The following is an 18,367-nucleotide window of genomic DNA, read 5'->3' as shown; positions in this document are numbered from 1 at the left end:
TAGGGCTGCTGAGTAAATAAGTCTTTTCTTTTTTGACTTTGTGACTTATTTGTACTCAAAGGGCAAAATAAGCTACATATTGCCACAGAGGGTAAAGAGGAGTTTATTAAAAGAATTAACTTCTAAATGCTCTCTGAGTCAAAGCACTTTTTACAAAGCAGGTAACAGAAAGTATTCCCAAAAGGGGAGAAATCATGAAATCATTTGCTTATCCTTCAGTGACTTCACACACACACACACACACACACACACACACACACACACACACAATCACACAAGGTAGCAGGTGACAGTGGTTGGCATTAAGTATTTGTACAAGTAAGAGGAAATAGGTTAATAAATGAGTTTGGTATTCTCAGTGCTATAATTAGACGATATGCACACACGCATGCGACCTAAGTTTAATTAAAGTCAATAAGAAAAAAGAAAATAAGTATTTTAAAGGATTTTTAGATTTTTTACAGTTAGTGTGGATATTGGTAGTTAGACAAGAACTCAGTTATTTTTGTTCCTTGGTTTTATCAATTGGATTTCAAAATTAAAATAATTTATAAAGCTAATCACAAGTCTGCCATTTTTTCCTGTAAGTGGAGGATTTCTATTTGTATGTGATTATTTAAAGTAATTCTAAATGTTTCCTTGTTACATCATCTGAATTTCTTTTTCTATCCTCTCCTTTCCAAAGCACCAACCTGTAATTTATCTTACAGACATTTTCAGGAAATTCTGTTACATTGTGTTTTTCAAAAACTCACTTCTGGTTTAAAGGTAGTTCAGCTGCTGCCACAGAGAATATCTCTACAAAGTACATTATTTGAGAATCACTATAAAATATTCATCAAGGTTTGGGCACGATACTGCCCTCCTAGGTAGCTCTAACGGAAAGGAAAGAAAGAATTTTTCAGCTCAAATAATTTACAGTTTTGCATATAGTGATGTTAGCTTCTAGGGAAATAAAAGACCACTTATGAAATATTAAAGAAAATGCTGGAGTTTTGATAGCCCACCAGGACTACATGTAAAAGTCTATATTCAGTAAATGTTCCCAATGTAGTAAAAATGAAGCTATCCAGCATGTTGTAGATATGTGAACACAAAGGGTCTCATGAGCAAAACTGTCCTGATAAACCCCGCATTTGTATGGATTTCACTGGGCAGACCCGGTTAAAAAGAGGCAGGGACATGGGATTCCTTTCCTTAAGGAGGATAAAACCTTTCAGAAACAAATTTGAATTGATGCTTAATGCAGATCTCCAGATTCAATCCTCTAATTCTGAAAAAGAGAAATCAGTTCCACTCACTCCAAAGTAGACAAATAGCTCAAAGTGGACAAAACAAGAACAAAAAGAAAAACAAAACAAAACAAAAGAAACCTTGAATGCATGGTTTAACACAGAATGAATATTGAATAACTACCTAAAAAATAGCATTTTGAAAAGACAAAAAAATTATTCTTTTTTGAGGTCCCACATGTCCAGATATTGGGCAAATGAAAGAGGTTATCAGAAATGATAAGCTCTGGAAACAGGGATAGAAGCCTTTGTAGCGCAGGTAGGAATGAAGACAGTAGATGAATGTAGGGCCAGCCAGTGGGATTAAGAACAAGAATATGCAAAGGGTAAAGAATGATAAATATAGATAGATAAACAGATGAGAAACAAAGGGAGAGAAAGAGGAAGAAAAACTTATTTTGTGTGTAAAAGGATAAAGTTTTCCATGAATGTAGGGCCAGCCAGTGGGATTAAGAACAAGAATATGCAAAGGGTAAAGAATGATAAACATAGATAGATAAACAGATGAGAAACAAAGGGAGAGAAAGAGGAAGAAAAACTTATTTTGTGTGTAAAAGGATAAAGTTTTCCATTTTTTTATTGTGCCTTTAATTGATAGGATTAATTTTGATCCAACAAAAAATGACAAGGCCCTGAGCTTCCTTTTGCCCATTAAAAAATCTTCGTTTGACCTTCTGTCTTTGTTTTTCTAAGCACGATCTCTTTGCCTTTGATTTAACTCTCTTACCTCTATTTGGTCACTAAGAACTAAGGATTCTTTTGCTAATGTCAGGACTCTTGTAAAGACCATATACCAAGTACCTTTGTCCCCAGCCTCTTTGATTCAATTGTTCCTGATCTAAGATATGAGATTAGCTTTTTCTATAAAGTCAGGCTCATTGTGTTTTTCCAAAGACTTACCAGTCCCCTGTGGTCCTCATGTGACACAGGTTCAATGTCAGACCCCTGGATTTATATTGAGCACTCTCATGATATTTCAGTCTTCTTAATGCACCTCAATGCCAGCCAGATTATATCCTCAACATGCTACACTAATTCCTTTTTTTTTCTTTTTTACCAAAATGGCTTCTCTTTTATTTCTACTCTAGTGATTTCTACATATGCTTCTCAGATTGTATCTCATGGTTTTCATAAAACCTTTCACAAGCCAGCCTTTCAAGTCGAGGGGCTCTTTAATACATTAGTATGCCTGTGTTTTCAGAGAGCTATTTTAGATTTTTTTAAATTAAAATTCTATTCTAAAAGAAGGTTAAAGCCATGGTAAAAGTATCCTTATTTTTGTATTACAGGATGAGGATTAAAGATTAACATGCTAATACTTAACATAATATTCAATATCTTAATAACAGATGTTCAATACATTTTTCATTCATTTGCTGCAACTTTATAGAGCACCTACTCGGAGGCAGGCCTTAGTTAGGTTCTGAAAATACAGACATCAAAGACATATTCTCTTCCCTGTGTGAGCTCATGGTCTGGTAAGGAGACAGGCAAATAGACAATTACATTACAGTGTGAGGAGTGTACTTCCTATGTAGGTACAAGGTGCTAAAGACCAGGGGAGAAGTACCTAACGCAGACCAGTTAAGTGTCCCTGGGGAGGTGACATGAACTGGATCTTAATGGATTGTAGGATGGATGCAATCTATAGTAAAGAGAGAAATGGGAGTCCAGGTAATGAAAAAGTATACAAGAGAGAGAAAGCAGAATGCTTTTGAGACTGAGCAGCTAATGTGATAGGGCTGGTGCAGAAGCCTGTGGGGAGTGTGGAGGAGAAAGAGGAGGCCACAGTGAGTTCCTGAGACAGAACTTTGAGGCACACCTGCACTTAGGATGATAACACTAGAAACAATATTCATTGAATGACTGAAATAGGAGTATGGAGACACACTTACTTCCTAAAAAATTAATAACTACAATCAGGATCAGCAGGTGAGAGCCAAAGAAATAAAGATTTAGTTGAGAACAATAAAGTATTTTCTAGTAACTGATGTTATAAACCAATAAAAAAAAACATGTTCATAGCAATGATTATTCAATAGGCAGTTTGCAGAATGCCTAGAGCAACACTGAAAAAGTAGACTCCTAATTTTTTTTCAGATATTTGAGAGAATTCATTTTAAGCAGCCTGCATCTTTTTCTTTTGTTGGACTAGGATGAACTTCCCTGTGAGGTTGGGAACATTCCAGTCCAAATCAGTCAGCAAAGGCTAAACTAGATCATTTAAAATCTTTCTTTTTCTTGCACTGTCACACAAACTGTATATACAACTTGCCATGTACTTTCTAGTAACATTAGTTAGCATTTCTTGACTGTGTTGTATCTCCCAACAATACTTTAAATTACTCATAGCAGGGATTTTAGAACTTCTCCTTCACAGGTTCTTCATAGCCTAACTTATTATTAATGACTTTTATGTATTCATCACTTAATCCTGAGGTGCTCTTTGTAGTCAATTAAAAACCTAAAAGCCTAAAAAAAAAAAAAAAAAAAAAAGAAAAGGGAAAGAAGAAAGAAAGAAAAACAGTTCTAAATACATCAACACAAGACAAACTGTCTTAATGATCGTGGTGTAATGAGCTTCTTAATAGCTGACTATAGCTATATTCTCCGAATCTAGTTAATTGCCTGGTTCCAAGTAAGCCCTATATATGTCTGCTGAATAAGTGAGAGAATGAATGATGACTAAATGAACATTTATTTAATCCTATGTTGAGGACAAAAATATTTGCTTCGGTTTCCCAGAGCCATTTTAATATATGTTTTCTCTGTCTTTTAATGTACCGGTGTTTGATCTCATCTTTGTAGTGGTTCTGCTCTCTACCTGTGCAATGCGGGGAACTGTATTTTATATTTTTTGTCTTTACTTTTATTACTCTCTAAGGTGGTTTTAACTTTGCATTCCATGTTCTTTTTCAAAGCATGCTGAATCTTTCATAGAATTTTAGGGATGTTTACACTAAGGTAAAAAATCCATTTTAGGAAATAAGAGAAATGTTGCTTTCTGAAGATTACAGAAACTACAAGGCCACTTAGTTTTCATCACATCGCATTTGAAAAACTGATTTTTATTTTATTTTATTATTATTATTTTTTTGACTGGTAAGGGGATGGCAACCCTCGGCAGGCATGGTGTTGTCTGCACCATGCTCAGCCAGTGAGCGCACCGGCCATCCCTACATTCCCTATATAGGATCCGAACCCGTGGCCTTGGCGCTACCAGGCAGCACTCTCCCGAGTGAGCCATGGGGCCGGCCCAAAAAGCTGATTTTTAAAAGATGAAACAAACGTATAACAGCAATATTTTATTTTCAGTAGGTAAAAGAAAAAGTTAGTAAATATAACAATTGTCATTATAACAAAACAGACAGTTAAATCTTCTTCTATAGCATTCTCATAAAAACACACTTTTTATATTTTTTATATGTCTATAAGCCATATTGACTATACATAGTCCGTGTAGACGCTCTACCCCATCTTCAAGATGCCTTTGGCTTTTGCTAAAATAACAGTGAGGTCATTATGAAAACATAATAATTTCATTCAAAATTTAAATAGTATTACACTCATAATGCTAGAAAAGTGCCTCATAGACTTCTTGATGGACCATTACACCTTCAAATTCGGTAATGGATTCTTACAAAGATCACTTTGCAATTCATTCAACTCACTCCAGTTCGGTTTATTAAGTATTTTTCTACACGCTAACTCCAGCAACTAGCATTAATGATTCAGAGAAGGATAACAAAAGCATACCATCAAAAAAGAGAAAATTTAAGGAAAAAAGAGATTGTAAAACAAGGTGCTTTTCACCAAAGTTTGAGTATAGATTCTCCCATAAGTTTTTCCATAAAGTGTTTACTTCTGGGTAAGATTAAAAATGAGGGTGGAGAGCAAGGAAAAGTAAAGATAAAAGAGTGGGAATTACATTACATGCAGAAAGGCCAAAGGCAGTTAAAGAAATGAACACAATGAGACACCGAAGGGAGAAGGTAGCCCCTAATAAATGTGTACCACTTCTAGTCTGATAATTCCTGAAGATGTGACGCCTTAAGCTTCACTCTTATTGCCCCATGCTGTGTCACGAGTATGCTTTCATGACAAAATTGGCAGTAGTGCAAGAGTGTCATCATTTCAGTTACACATATATTAGCATTAGCAACATGACAGTGGGAGAATTACCTAGTCTCTCTGAACCTCAGATTGATAATCTACCATGGATTGATAGCCTAAAAGGCCATAAATCTCTAGTGAGTAATAGATTAGGTAGTCCCCAATAGTATATGGTAGTAATGGTACACAGAAGAACTAGGTGACATGTACTTGGTGATATTCTGGTTAGTATCAAGACTTGTTTGCTAAGGGTACTAAACTAATTGTCATATCAGAAACAACATTAACTCATATATACTTGTCATTTATTTTTTCTAAAATAGGACTAAAAAAGTTTAACTTTTTCAAAAATGACATAGTTTTTTAGATAGCAAAATATGATATGTAATTTTTTTGTTCTTATAAAGTTTGATTATTCATCTGATTGAATACATAAACCTTAAATATCAATGTACAATGTAGACAAGAAAATTGTAATAATTTCTACTAGACTGAAAGCTAAGCAATCAAAATATGTAATTTTAGGCCCTGAAATATAATCAATGATTAATGTGTAGAAGCAATTGATGGATATTCAAATTTCACAGGTAGTAATGTCATGAAAACATAGAGGAAGGCCATTGCTCTCTGCTCTGGAGCTTGCATATTGTACTTTCATTTGAAACTGTGGATTTGGAGCTTTCTCATTGTCTATTTTCCCATAACTTTGATAAGAACCTTCAGTTGCAGGGCACCAACAGCCTAAAAACTAACCCTTGTTTGCCATCATGGTAAAAGAATATGGGAAGATTGACAGTTGTAACTAAGTTGTAACTAAGGACTATTGCCATCAGTCTAACTGGCCCAAGTCAGGATCCCCCATGCTTATGTTGGCTTCCATTGATTGGTCTCCCTCCTGTCCCAGGCTTGTTATCTCCCTTTTTATTTCTGTAGTAAAAGAGAAATTTCCTTTTCCTTTGCATCTTGAGCCCTACCTATCTATTTTAGGGTAAAAACAAACCCACTCACCCTATAAAGATGCTGTATTCCTTAGGGTCTGCTGTTATGACATCTTGATATGAAGAATTACATGTTTAATCAGAAGAAAACCAAAACTGTATTCAAATGCATTCCCCAACAGCTACTAGCTAAGTGATTTGAGGCAAGTTACTTAATATTTCCAAGCCTCTGTGTCACAATTATAAATCGGAATAATTGCATCTCCCTTGTAGTCATTTTGTGAGGAATGGATTAGACAATATATTTTATTTAGACCACAAAATGCTTGGGCTAAAACACAGCTCAACCAGTGAGTTTCCTTCTTGCCAGCTTGTTTTTATAGGATCTATATTTTCCCTAAGTCTCAGGAATATTGTTTCTACTTCTATGTTTTCTTATTCTGAATTATTTTGAAGGCTTTGCTCCTTTCTCTTTTTCAGCTATACCAGGTCTTGACCAAGCTTTCATTTTTTATATTTTTGTATTTTTTTAAATGGAATACTCTTTCTTTGCCCTTTTAACTTAATTTTATAGATTCAAACTGGCATTACATTTTTTTCCCCTGACTTTCTGGCTGATTCATACCTCTTTTCCAAAGACCCTTTCATAGTTTGTAGTTTAGAAAATTCTAGCTTCAGAGTGATGTCAGCAAGATGACAGAAAAGGAAGTCCTGGATTCTTCTACACAGACACAACAGCAGCAGCAACACACAGATCAATTCCCTTTTTTATGGACTTTTTTATGGATTTGTGAGAAATCCATGAACTAAGTGTTGAGGGTAGATTTCATGTTAAGTGTTCTTACAACAATTAATATACATATTTTTATCATATATATATGTATTCACTCTGGATTCAAGTATCTGCAGTCGAATTATATCATTATCCTACTAATCTAAGACATTTATTTATTGAGCACTTACTTTACTCTAAGCAGTCTTATGACCTCTAGATACAACAGTGAACAAGTCCTCTCTCATAATTTACAGTGTAAATGAAGCTGGTGACACCATACTATTTTTTAACAATGAGCAAGCTTCTTCTGAATGTTCATAGCAAATCAAACAGTACATCTGCATCTGCATACACTCAACCCCAGCCCCTTCCATGTGTCTTGCAAGACGTTACTCTTCAGGAGAGAGAAGCATGCTATCATAAGATCAGCTATCAGCAGTTATTATTATTTGCTACTAAAATGAACGTTTATGTTCTGCCACTTTTCTCATTCCTCACAGAAATGTTGAAAATTATAAATATTTTCTTTTTTTTTCTACGCATAGTGACACTATTTTACAAATATTAGCAATTATTTCACTAATTTGTGATTCTTTGTTTTCTATCAGTAGAAACGTTTTGAGCTATACTCACTCAAATTGTAAAACTTTTGAGTTTTTATATTCACTCTTCAGATTGCTTGATTGGAAGATCTCATCTATCTAAAAACAGAAAGTTTGAAAAAGCATATTAAATTTAAGATTTCAGCTTTTGCTCAAAAATGTATATAAAGTAATCTCAATGTTCTGCTTAGAACTGGGGAAATTTTCTCTGTGGTGCTGGGTCCCATACATTTAAGTGTCCGGGGCATATTACACTTATTCGCTCAAGTTTTCATAGTGAGAAAATGGGAACTATGTATCTTTTGGCAAATAGTTAGTAAAACTCTGCTATAAAATTTTAAACCAGCTGAAGAGAGACAGTCCCTTACCATTTGCTGAAGGTCAAAAGCAAGAATTTTGAAATCCTCTGAGAGTTTGTCTTGCAAATTAGGATTATATGTAGCTCCGGATGTTATTTTAAATGTCCCTCTGGCTTCATGACTTGTTTCAAGGACTGAATCTATACAAATTAATAAAGAAAACACTACAAATGTGATTTATGAACAGGAAAGAGTAGACACATTCTGGATAAGATAGAAGTAAAGTTCTTGCTTGATGTATGTAGTTCTTGCTTTTTCTTTGCAGTCTTCATATCTGGTTGCTTTAAAAGATTAGAAAATAAACTTTTTTTTATACTTTATTCATCTTTTTGAAGTCTAACCCACACTCTAAGCTTCCAAGGTATCTTTGTTATTGAGATTCTCGTTGGAAGATACAGGGACTGATCAACTTCCACCAATTATGAAAAATGATTCAGGGAAACATGGTGAGAAGTGGATCATTAAAAATTTTGTAGTTGCTTTCAGATACTTCTTGAACACCTAGCATCCAGGGACACTGCTGGTTTTTGACATGTGGATTGCTGTGAAGATTTCAGTGTTCGTGTTACTTTGTAAAATAGCTTTGAAACTACTTTTTTAATTCTAGTAATTATAAAATTGGCAAGGATGACCTTTTGCTATTAGATGGTGAGTTCTTATTGAAGAAGTTATTGCACCTGCTGTTGGAAATATATTATCTCAATAGAAAAAAATGTAAGAAAATGGCAAATTGAACATAAACATATGGAATAAAATGTGTCATTTTTTATTACTTATCCTGCATAATCTTTTTATCAGAATATTTTCTTTAATATATACAGTAGACCCTTGAACAACACTGGGATTAAGGGTGCCTCCCCTGCCTTGCACAATTGAAAATTCACATATAACTTTTCGCTTCCCTAAAACTTTACTAATAGCTTTTTGTTGACTGGAAGCCTTACCAATAACATAAAACAATTGATTAACACGTATTTTCCATCCTATATGTATTATACAATGTATTCTCACAGTAAAGCAAGCTTAAAAAAAGAAAATATTATTAAGAAAATTATAAGGAAGAGAAAACCATGAGATTTCACTTTTACTGCAATATACAATTTACTGAAGAGGAAAACTGCTCATGCAGAGATGATAAACAGCACAAGACTCTTTCAGCAGATACTTGCAACACTTGAGCTTACCACAATAGCAGCAGCAGGTGGTTACAAAGTTATTACAGTAGTACAGTATGTATGAGAGTTAATTTTATAGTAATAATTTAATACTGAATCTTTAAGTTTGTTTGTATTTCTCTTGAATATTAACAATATCATGTATGGTTTGTAAGTGTTCACCTGTGTAAGTTTTGATAAATTTTTACTTTTATAGTAGATTGGTGTATATTTTATGGTAGTAAATGATAAAATAGATGTATTAGTCCATTTCCATTGCTTATAATAAAATACCTGGAAATGGGTAATTTAGAAAGAAAACAAAATTTATTGCTTACAGTTTCTGAGGCTGAGAAGTCCAAAGTCCAAGGAACACATCTGGTTACATGTGGTGACAGTGACCTAGGGGTCAACCATTGCAAGATGGGGTGGAAGCAGACAGAGCAGAGAGAGAGGCAGACTTCCTTCACTCTTCTTTTAAAGCCCTCAGGACCATGTCCCTGACTGCCATTATTGATGCATTCACTACAGCATGGTCCTACCATCCAATCATCTCTTCAAGCCTCCACCTTTCAATTACCATAATAGGATCTCCCACCCTCTTAGTCACAGTGGGGGCCAAGTTTCTAATACATAAAACTTGGGGGACACAATTCAAGCTTCTGTGAGTGGGGGCCAAGTTTCTAATACATAAAACTTGGGGGACACAATTCAAGCTTCTGTGAGTTAGGGGGGTCATAATTCAATACACTACAGTAGTCTAGTATTTACATATATTTTATGCATTAATGACATACCTTAATTTTCCTTAATTTTTTCAGTAGTTCTTTGCAACTCATCTGCATGCTTTTTTCAAATTGTTGCAAATCTCCAAAAAATTTTCCAACATATTTATGGGAAAAAAAATGCATATAAGTGGACCCCTGCCTGCAATTCAACCCTGTGTTGTTCAAGTATCAACCATATTTATATTTAAAATGAATTGCTTCAACTGAAACTCACACATTGATGAAATTGTTAGTAAGTTTAGTAATAATGATACATAATTCTCACAATGATCTGGTGAGAGATGATGTTATTTCTTCTTTTCTATGATGGGGAAATGGAGTTTAGAATGACTAAAAAATATTTCTTTTATTTTTTTTTTCCTTTTTGTCTTTTTTCGTGACCGGTAACGGGATCACAACCCTCAGTGTCGCTCCCGTACCGGGACCGGCAATGGGATCGCAACCCTCGGTGTCGCGCCTGCACCACGCTCAACCAGTGAGCGGACCGGTCTCTATATGGGATCTGAACCCTCTGTGTGAGCACTGCCACGATCCCAAGAGTCGCACTCTACCGAGTGTGCCACTGGGCCGGCCCCTAAAAAATATTTCTGAAGATAGTAAAGGTCTTAAGGGACATATCTGGAATTTGGACATAGATGCGGCTGACTCCAGGATCCAGTATCTGTCATATATTGACATCAATAATATTTCAAACAATAAACTTGCATATAGTCTAAATAGTTACCACTGCAGAAATTGTGTAACAAATTATTATTTATATGATTTAATTTATTCTTAAATACTCAAAATTACGTTGATTTGAATGTTTAAATGAGGAAGACAAAGAAAGATGGAGAAATTATCACAGATTAAGGGAGACATAAAACATAAAATTGAACCCTACAAAGAAATCTGCATTGAATTCTGAATAGTAAACAGCATTAATGGAAAAACTGGTGAAATTTTAATTAAGTGTGTGGTTCAGAGTAATATTGTGTAAATGTTAATTTCTTGGTTGTTAAAATTATACTAAGGATATACAAGATATTAGCATTAGGGGAAGTTGGGTTATATGAGAACTTTAAACAATTTTTGCAACTTATTTGTAAGTCTAAAATGATTTCCAAAAAGAAAAAGTAAAACATGTATATTAAAATAGTATGTTGGCTTCCGGTCAAGATGGTGGAATAGACAGTCCCAGAGTCACTCTCTCCCATAAATCAACCAATTTACAACTATTAAAAAGCAATGACAGCTAAGCTGGGCCACTAGAGCTCAGGGGAAGAGGAGGAGAGACTGATGGAGTTCATGAAGGCAGGAGAAGCCATGATGAAAGAAAGAAAGGATCACTCCCACCATTTGGAGAACTGGCTGCTTCAAAGCTTGAGCTGATGAACACATGGAGCAAGAGCTGGCAAAACCACAGCTGTGCCCTTCATATGAAGTTGCTTGGAGGTGGCAGGGAAGAAGTGGGTCTTGGTGGTCTCCAGGCCAGCAAGACCACTAACAGTGTTCCCAAGGACCCACATAGGAGTGGGAAGCCACAGACAACTGAAAAAAAGGAGTCACTCACAGGCAAGTGAGTAACTGTGGGGGCCTGGCACATGGCCCATCCCATGGGAAGTGTTTGGAGTATGGGTGCTCAGGGAGATGGGCCCACCATGGGAGCACTGGGGCACAGCATGGATAGCTGATCTTTCCTCCAATCAGCTCAGGACCACTCAGAGGAGACTGTTCAGGAATGTAGAACAGCAGTAGTGAAGTTTTGTGAAAAGACTCAGGCCTGAATGAGAGTTTGCATGCAGCCCAGGTGTACCAGACCTCACAAGACCTGGAAGAGCTTACAAGGTCAAAAATTAAATCCCAAGCTGCACAAAAAGCCTTCACCAGAGAATCAGAAGTAAAGCAGCAATTTAGCTCAACCACAAACTTCAAGTGCTAGTTCCCTTAGGAAGTTCCCCTATTTTAGAAGTAACCAAAGGATAACAGATTAGTTTCAATGCAGAGTTTAAGTACTGGGAAAAGCAAATAATTCAACACAGAACTGAAAGAAAAAAACAAAATACCAACAGATCAGAGACAAGGTTTGATATTAACCAGTAAAGTTCTAACACCACCAAAAAACACCTATAAAACCTAGTGTCTGGCTACGGCAAAGACTAAGCCATATGTAAAGCTAGGCGACCATGCCAGTTGTCGGGCTCTTTTACCTGCCGGTAATCCTGCACCGACTGGGCTGATTGTTGAGATAGGGCTGGGTCTGGAGCTCCCAGACCCCTCAAGCCCATTCACAGACTTGGTCACAAACCCTTCATATGCCAGGCTGGGTCACCAGACCGCTTTATGCAGGTCTATGAGCTAGGTAACCAGCCCAAACGTCCTTGGAGCCACAGGTTGGAAAGCATGGCTGCACAGGGCGGATGTCCAAGGCCGACTCCAGCCCATCTGCTTCACTAAAACTCCTCTCTCTCTCTCTCTCTGCTTCTCTCTGTCTCTGTCTGTCTCTCTCTCTCTGAAGAAGAACACAAAAATAGCAACAAAACTAAAAAGATACATTGGCGCACTTGCGCACTAACTACACACACACACACACACACACACACACATACACACACACAATTTGCTTACAAAAGATGCTGAACCACACCCAAGTGGACCCGAGGCGAGGGCCCTGACCCAACTATTCTATTTTCCCAACACCTAGAAGGACTGGAAGCCTCCTGGGCACCCAAACTGGGGAGTGAGGGCTGTAGGTCTCAGCTGTGCTCCCCTGACAACTGCAAACAGTCCAACGATGACCACTGAGCCACCGCAGGAAGTCCCCCAGGCTCCTAGGCTGGGACAGTGGAGGGCCAATATCCTCAGCCATGCTCCCCTGACATCTGTAACCAGCTCAGTGAGGACCACTGAAGCCACCACAGGAAACACCCTGGACTCCTGAGCTGGGGTAGTGTGGGGCCGAGGGCTTCAGCCATACCCTCGTGACATCTGCATCCAGCCTAGCAATGATTGAGCTGCTGCTTGAAGTCCCCTGGTCTCCCCTGCCAGAATGAGGGGGGTGCCAAGGGCCTCGACCATGCCCCCTTGTTCTCCTTCCACCCTATTTCCCCTCCTCCCCCCCAATTACTATGCAACATCTTAGAATGTAAAAAAATAATATTAATAAATAAATAAGTTTTAAAAACGTACGTCTTATGTCCTTATGTGTTCTAGCATAGATTTAACTAAATTTTTAAAATATTTTGTTGTCCACTATTAAATCATATTAACATGTGTAAATATTTATATTCTATTTTACTTGTAAAAAAACTTAAATTTTATATCTTTATTGAACATTAATGATTCCAATGGACTTCCAAATGATTATACATCTTACAGATTATGAAAACTTTGTTACTTGTTGAAACTGAGAAACTTACTTAAAACTATTTATTTGAAAAAACTCAGTTCTTAGTGTTTGAATTCTGGATTAGTTTCAAATTACATACTAACTAAATTTTCTAATATTCTATGAAGTCAACTACAGAGAAGCATCTGAGTACAACATAAATATCTTGTCATGAAGCCACAGCAGTAAATAAAATGTACTGACAGGATAACTGAGATGAATGTGTGTACTTTCATCTGAGAGCACCTTCAGGAGCCCACTCCATCTGACTTACCGCTTTCTGATTCTTTGATTGCCAGCCAGGACACCACCATTAATCCAGTACAGACCACCACCAATACAGCGAAGAGAGCGGCAAACATGATTTCATCGTAGCTGAGAGAATGGTGTCTGGGAGGTACACTTCTTTTTGATCCCATTTTTTGTTTTGGAGGTTTACTAGCTTAAGAACTGTAAGATTGTATAAATACCTGCACCAACTAAAGAGCAAAATAAATCTCTCGTTATTAAAGAAGATTTGTCAAGCAACAGCGATTGAAGTCTACACTCATACTAGTCAGTGTAAACAAGCTGTGTATGTCCCTTCACCAGCATTATGTCTCTATACATTAAGTAGCTTAAAAAGGGCAGTTAATCATTAAGCAGATATAAATGAATAAAGATGCCTGGAGTTGTAAATGTTAATCACCTGAACAGACCATTTATTGAAGTGAATGCAATTAAATTCATGTTGTAAACAAAAATGACGCTTTATCCTTTTGAGAACTATCAGGAAAAATACGAAATTCATGACAGATAAATTTGTCATTAGGCACATGCACTTGATATTTGTAAAGAGATTTTCTAACAGATCGACCTCTTGCCCTCTGACTCAGTTCATTAGTAAGGCATTTCTCCTGTTGTTTGTGGGTGTAGACCTTCCAAAAATAACTTTTATGCACAGTTGTATATAAAGCCTAACATATATATATTCTCTCTCTCTTTAAATATATATTCTTCTTGAAACAATCTAAAGGTTTGTAAACGTCATTATGTCACCCATGTGAAGTTATGTAATGTTAGGCGGTATTGATTTAACTTAAAGAAAGTCCACTTAAATAAGGCATCATATGGCTTCTCTCTGTGCAATTATCAGCAGTAGTAGTAGCTGCCATAAGAGGAATACAGCATTTGTTTCTATTTTAAGAAAATATTCTGGGTGGGGAAGACGTTGCTTACTTGGCCTGGACTTTATCTCTTTAAACATGCCAATTATAACAAGAGAACAGGTTAAGATAATGACACTCATAATTGTAGGCCTATGCATTGTGGGAAAACCAAAGCTGTTTTCTGATAATTACAGTGTATCACTGAAACTTCCACACTTTGAATAATGAATTTAGGATTTAAAAAACCCCAAACAAACAAACAAAACAAACAAACAGACAAAGACTAAACCTATTCTGAAGTAAACCAAGTTGCATTTTGCTCTGGTAGGTAAAGCCGGCCAGAGGTAAGGAAGTCCTAGATCAGAAGCCCTTAATATACTCAAATTGCTCCCTGTGATAATTGGCTACGATGAACAACAGCCACTCTTCTCCTTTAAAGAAGAGGATTGCGTGTTGCACTCAAATCCTCGCTGATAAAAAGTATAATGTAAATAAGTAAATGAATGTCATTAAAATTTTTTTAATTGAATTAATACCTATCGTTAAATCCTCTAAAATATACATGAAATGAGAGACATGAGAGATGGAGCTGAGAGAAATTCATTTTATTTGGGGACAATTCTAATAATATACCAGACTATCTCTTAAAATTTTGGCCTGGAAAGGTGCCTCTTGAATTGAAAAAGCCAAGGAGATGGAAGCGTGATACTGTTTTCTCTGTATAGCTGACGCAGAAACAAACTTGTCAGAAAATCAAGTAGAACTCTAAGTAACATTTTTTCTTTTTTACTTTATAGAAGGAAAGGAGAAGACAACAAAGGGAGGTAACGTGCTCTACTCCAAGCACAGGGTAATAATAGATGAAATATAAGACTGGAAACCCAAAATGATTTATATAGGTTCAGAAAGAAAGTCAGCATCCAGATTATAAATTATCTTCAAATAATATGTTTCAAATAATTATATTTAGTATATTCAAGTAAGTGAGTGGAATAATAGCTTTTTTAAAAAAGGCAATCATTTATGGAGGGCAGACTGACAAATAAAACAAACAGGTGAACATCAAAAAGAACAAATCACATGTCCTGAAATTTTTTTTAAAAAGTAATTAAAATAAAACAAGACTTGCCATATCAGATCACAAAACTAATTACAAAGTAATAAAAATAGAATGCAGAATCAGTTCAGGAGTAGAGAATTATCTTAGTGGTAAAGAGCAGTGTCCATAAACAACTTGATTCACATATGAAAACCTCATATATTGAAAACATAGTGTTACTCGTAGCAGTAGGTGAAGAAAGAATGGCTATTCAATAAACAGTGCTGGGTCAATTTGTTATCCATCTTCAGATAAATAAAATTAGATCCGTATCTCACACCATAAAAAAAGTAAATCCCAGGTGCATTAAATATACATAAAAACTACAGAATATTTTTGAAGAAACTATAGAAGAATGTTTTTCTGATTATAAGTTTTTTTTTTTTTTTTTTCCTTTTTGTCTTTTTTCGTGTCCAGCAACGGATCGCAACCCTCAGTGTCGTGCCCGTACCGGACCGGGACCGGCAACGGGATCGCAACCGTCAGTGTTGCGCCCACACCTCGCTCAGCCAGTGAGCGGGAACCGGTCTGTATGTGGGATCCGAACCCTCGGCGGGAGCGCCGCCGCGCTCCCAAGCGGCGCACTTTAGCAGTGCGCCATTGGGCCGGCCCTGATTATAAGTTTTTGAAGACATTTTTAAAAATGGATTTTAAAATAAAAGGATAAACCAGGAAGAAGATTATTTATATATTTAGCCAATTATAACACTTTTTTCCCCAAAAAAACAAAAGACAGCAAAAAGAAAGTAAAATCCTCAGTGGGGGACATGGGCAATAATTGCAATTTGTGGTAGTAGGCATGCCGATGATATTGATCTGATCATCACATCTTGGTCATAGGTGGTGATGGTCAGCTTTGTACCCCATGAAAACCTAAGAAAGTAAAACCTAAGACACAACTTTTTTTTTTTTTTTTTTTTAACTGCCCATGTTTCAGTTTGGCTACAACAGAACAGAACTGAGGCTAGGATTTTAGTATGAGATACTCAAATTTATTTGTGAGGCGGTCAACGGAAACTCCAAGAGAGGAGTTGGAAGTAAAAAGGCAGGAGGTTGGGTAAATAAATCCAATGAAGACTGTGTGTGATCAACACAGTTACCACCACAGGCATCTGGAACATAATCCTGCTGGGGGTGTGTGGCAAGACAGTGAGAACAGGCATCAGTTTCCCAATTAATGTGCATGGAAGCGGGGGTCTTTACTTGCCCAATGGCCATGCTCCTTGGTTGAGAGTAGCTTCGGGGACGTTTCTCTCCAGCACTTTCAGCTTGCTCTGTGTGTGGGTAGAACATTCAGTGGAAGCCGACTTCAGTGTGCAGAGATGAATGAGAATGCCAGTGGGCATGGGATCTTTACAATGTCTGCTACAGCTTACGAACGAAAAACACTATCCAGAATTTATAAAGAATTTCTGCTAATTAACAAATAAAGACAAACAGCAGGCAATTAACAAAAAACACAAAACCGAACAAGAAAGAAACAGAACATAAACACACAAATATCTATAGGTGCTCAACTTCAGTAGTAATTATGGAACTACAATTCAAGAAAAAAATGAAATATTATTGCTTTCATACATATTAGGAAAAATTAAAAGCCTTAGCATTACTAAGTAGTAGCATTAATTGCTTTACTAAGTAGTGACATTTATTGCTTATGGGAGTGAAGTTTCAAATAATCATGTTAAATAGCAATTTGGTAATATCGAGCAAAATTAAATAAATTCATATAAAAGTACATGAACTGCAGCTGTACATACAGCCTGGAAATAGTAAACCAAAATTTTAAGCAAAAAAAAAAAAAAAAAAAAAAAAAAAAAAAAAAAAAAAAAAAAAAAAAAAAAAAAAAAAAAAAAAAAAAAAAAAAAAAAAAAAAAAAAAAAAAAAAAAAAAAAAAAAAAAAAAAAAAAAAAAAAAAAAAAAAAAAACAAGTTTAGAAGGATATACGTAGTGTTACACTATTTAAAATCAAAAAAGAAAATCGTTGGTTTAGTCATTTAGTTGTGAGTAATAAAAGTGCACATGCAGATGATAAACAGAAAATTCAGTATGGTGGTTATTTCTAAGCAATAAAGGAGGTAGATAGTGTAAAGGTAAAATATCAAGGTGTATTTGTGTTGTGTTAGTTCTCTTAAAATTTTTGAAGTAATTTAATGAACCAACATAACTTTGACAGAGCTAGACAATTAGGACATATGAGTTAATAGTGTTCTGCATTTTTTCCATATATATACATATATATATATACACACATATATATATGGCAAATATATTTGAAGGGGAGGCAAATGATTGAAATTCCTGTAATATTAATAATAATTTTCATCTTTATTAAACAATCACTAAAATTTTAAGAAACTTTATACGGAACTTTCTATTTTGAGAAAAGCAGAAGTTACAAAAAATCCCCCGTAAGTCAAGTCATTGAATGTCTATAGTAGAATACAATACTTATTTTAAACATCTACTTAAATATTTAACCATATAAGCTAAAATGATCTATATGAAGTAGAAACAAATAAGTGTGATATGTTTGGGATGTTGAATAAAGAGATTATATAGCTCTGGATAGGTAAACATCACTAACACTCTTAAGGAAGCTTTCAGTGAGTAAAGCTTTTGGGTACCATTTCAGTGGTGGGAGTGACTTATTCTTGTTAGAATAATGAGATAGGAAGAAACTTGAGCATAGCAGGAGATGGAGTAGGTATAGCCAGTGCTGAAGCTTTGCT

General features: G+C 35.8%; 1 protein-coding gene across 1 annotated transcript in view; it reads right to left on the bottom strand.

The window, feature by feature from the left end:
* The window catches only part of LOC103604990 (enteropeptidase-like), a gene marked incomplete at its 3' end in the record, with an annotated part of 62,162 nt that extends 48,355 nt beyond the window's left edge, over positions 1–13,807 (bottom strand). The window contains exons 1-3 of the mRNA XM_008589568.1: positions 13,663–13,807; positions 8,089–8,219; positions 7,752–7,819 (exon numbers count right to left, since the gene is read on the bottom strand). Of these exons, the coding sequence (XP_008587790.1) occupies positions 7,752–7,819; positions 8,089–8,219; positions 13,663–13,807 (344 nt within the window). The remainder of the gene's footprint in view (positions 1–7,751; positions 7,820–8,088; positions 8,220–13,662) is intronic.
* Between the last annotated feature and the right edge of the window lie 4,560 nt (positions 13,808–18,367).

This window comes from Galeopterus variegatus, unplaced genomic scaffold (assembly GCF_000696425.1).
Source record: "Galeopterus variegatus unplaced genomic scaffold, G_variegatus-3.0.2 Scaffold5526, whole genome shotgun sequence".
NCBI classification, from domain to species: Eukaryota; Metazoa; Chordata; class Mammalia; order Dermoptera; family Cynocephalidae; genus Galeopterus; species Galeopterus variegatus.
This window is presented reverse-complemented; position numbering and strand designations above follow the sequence as displayed.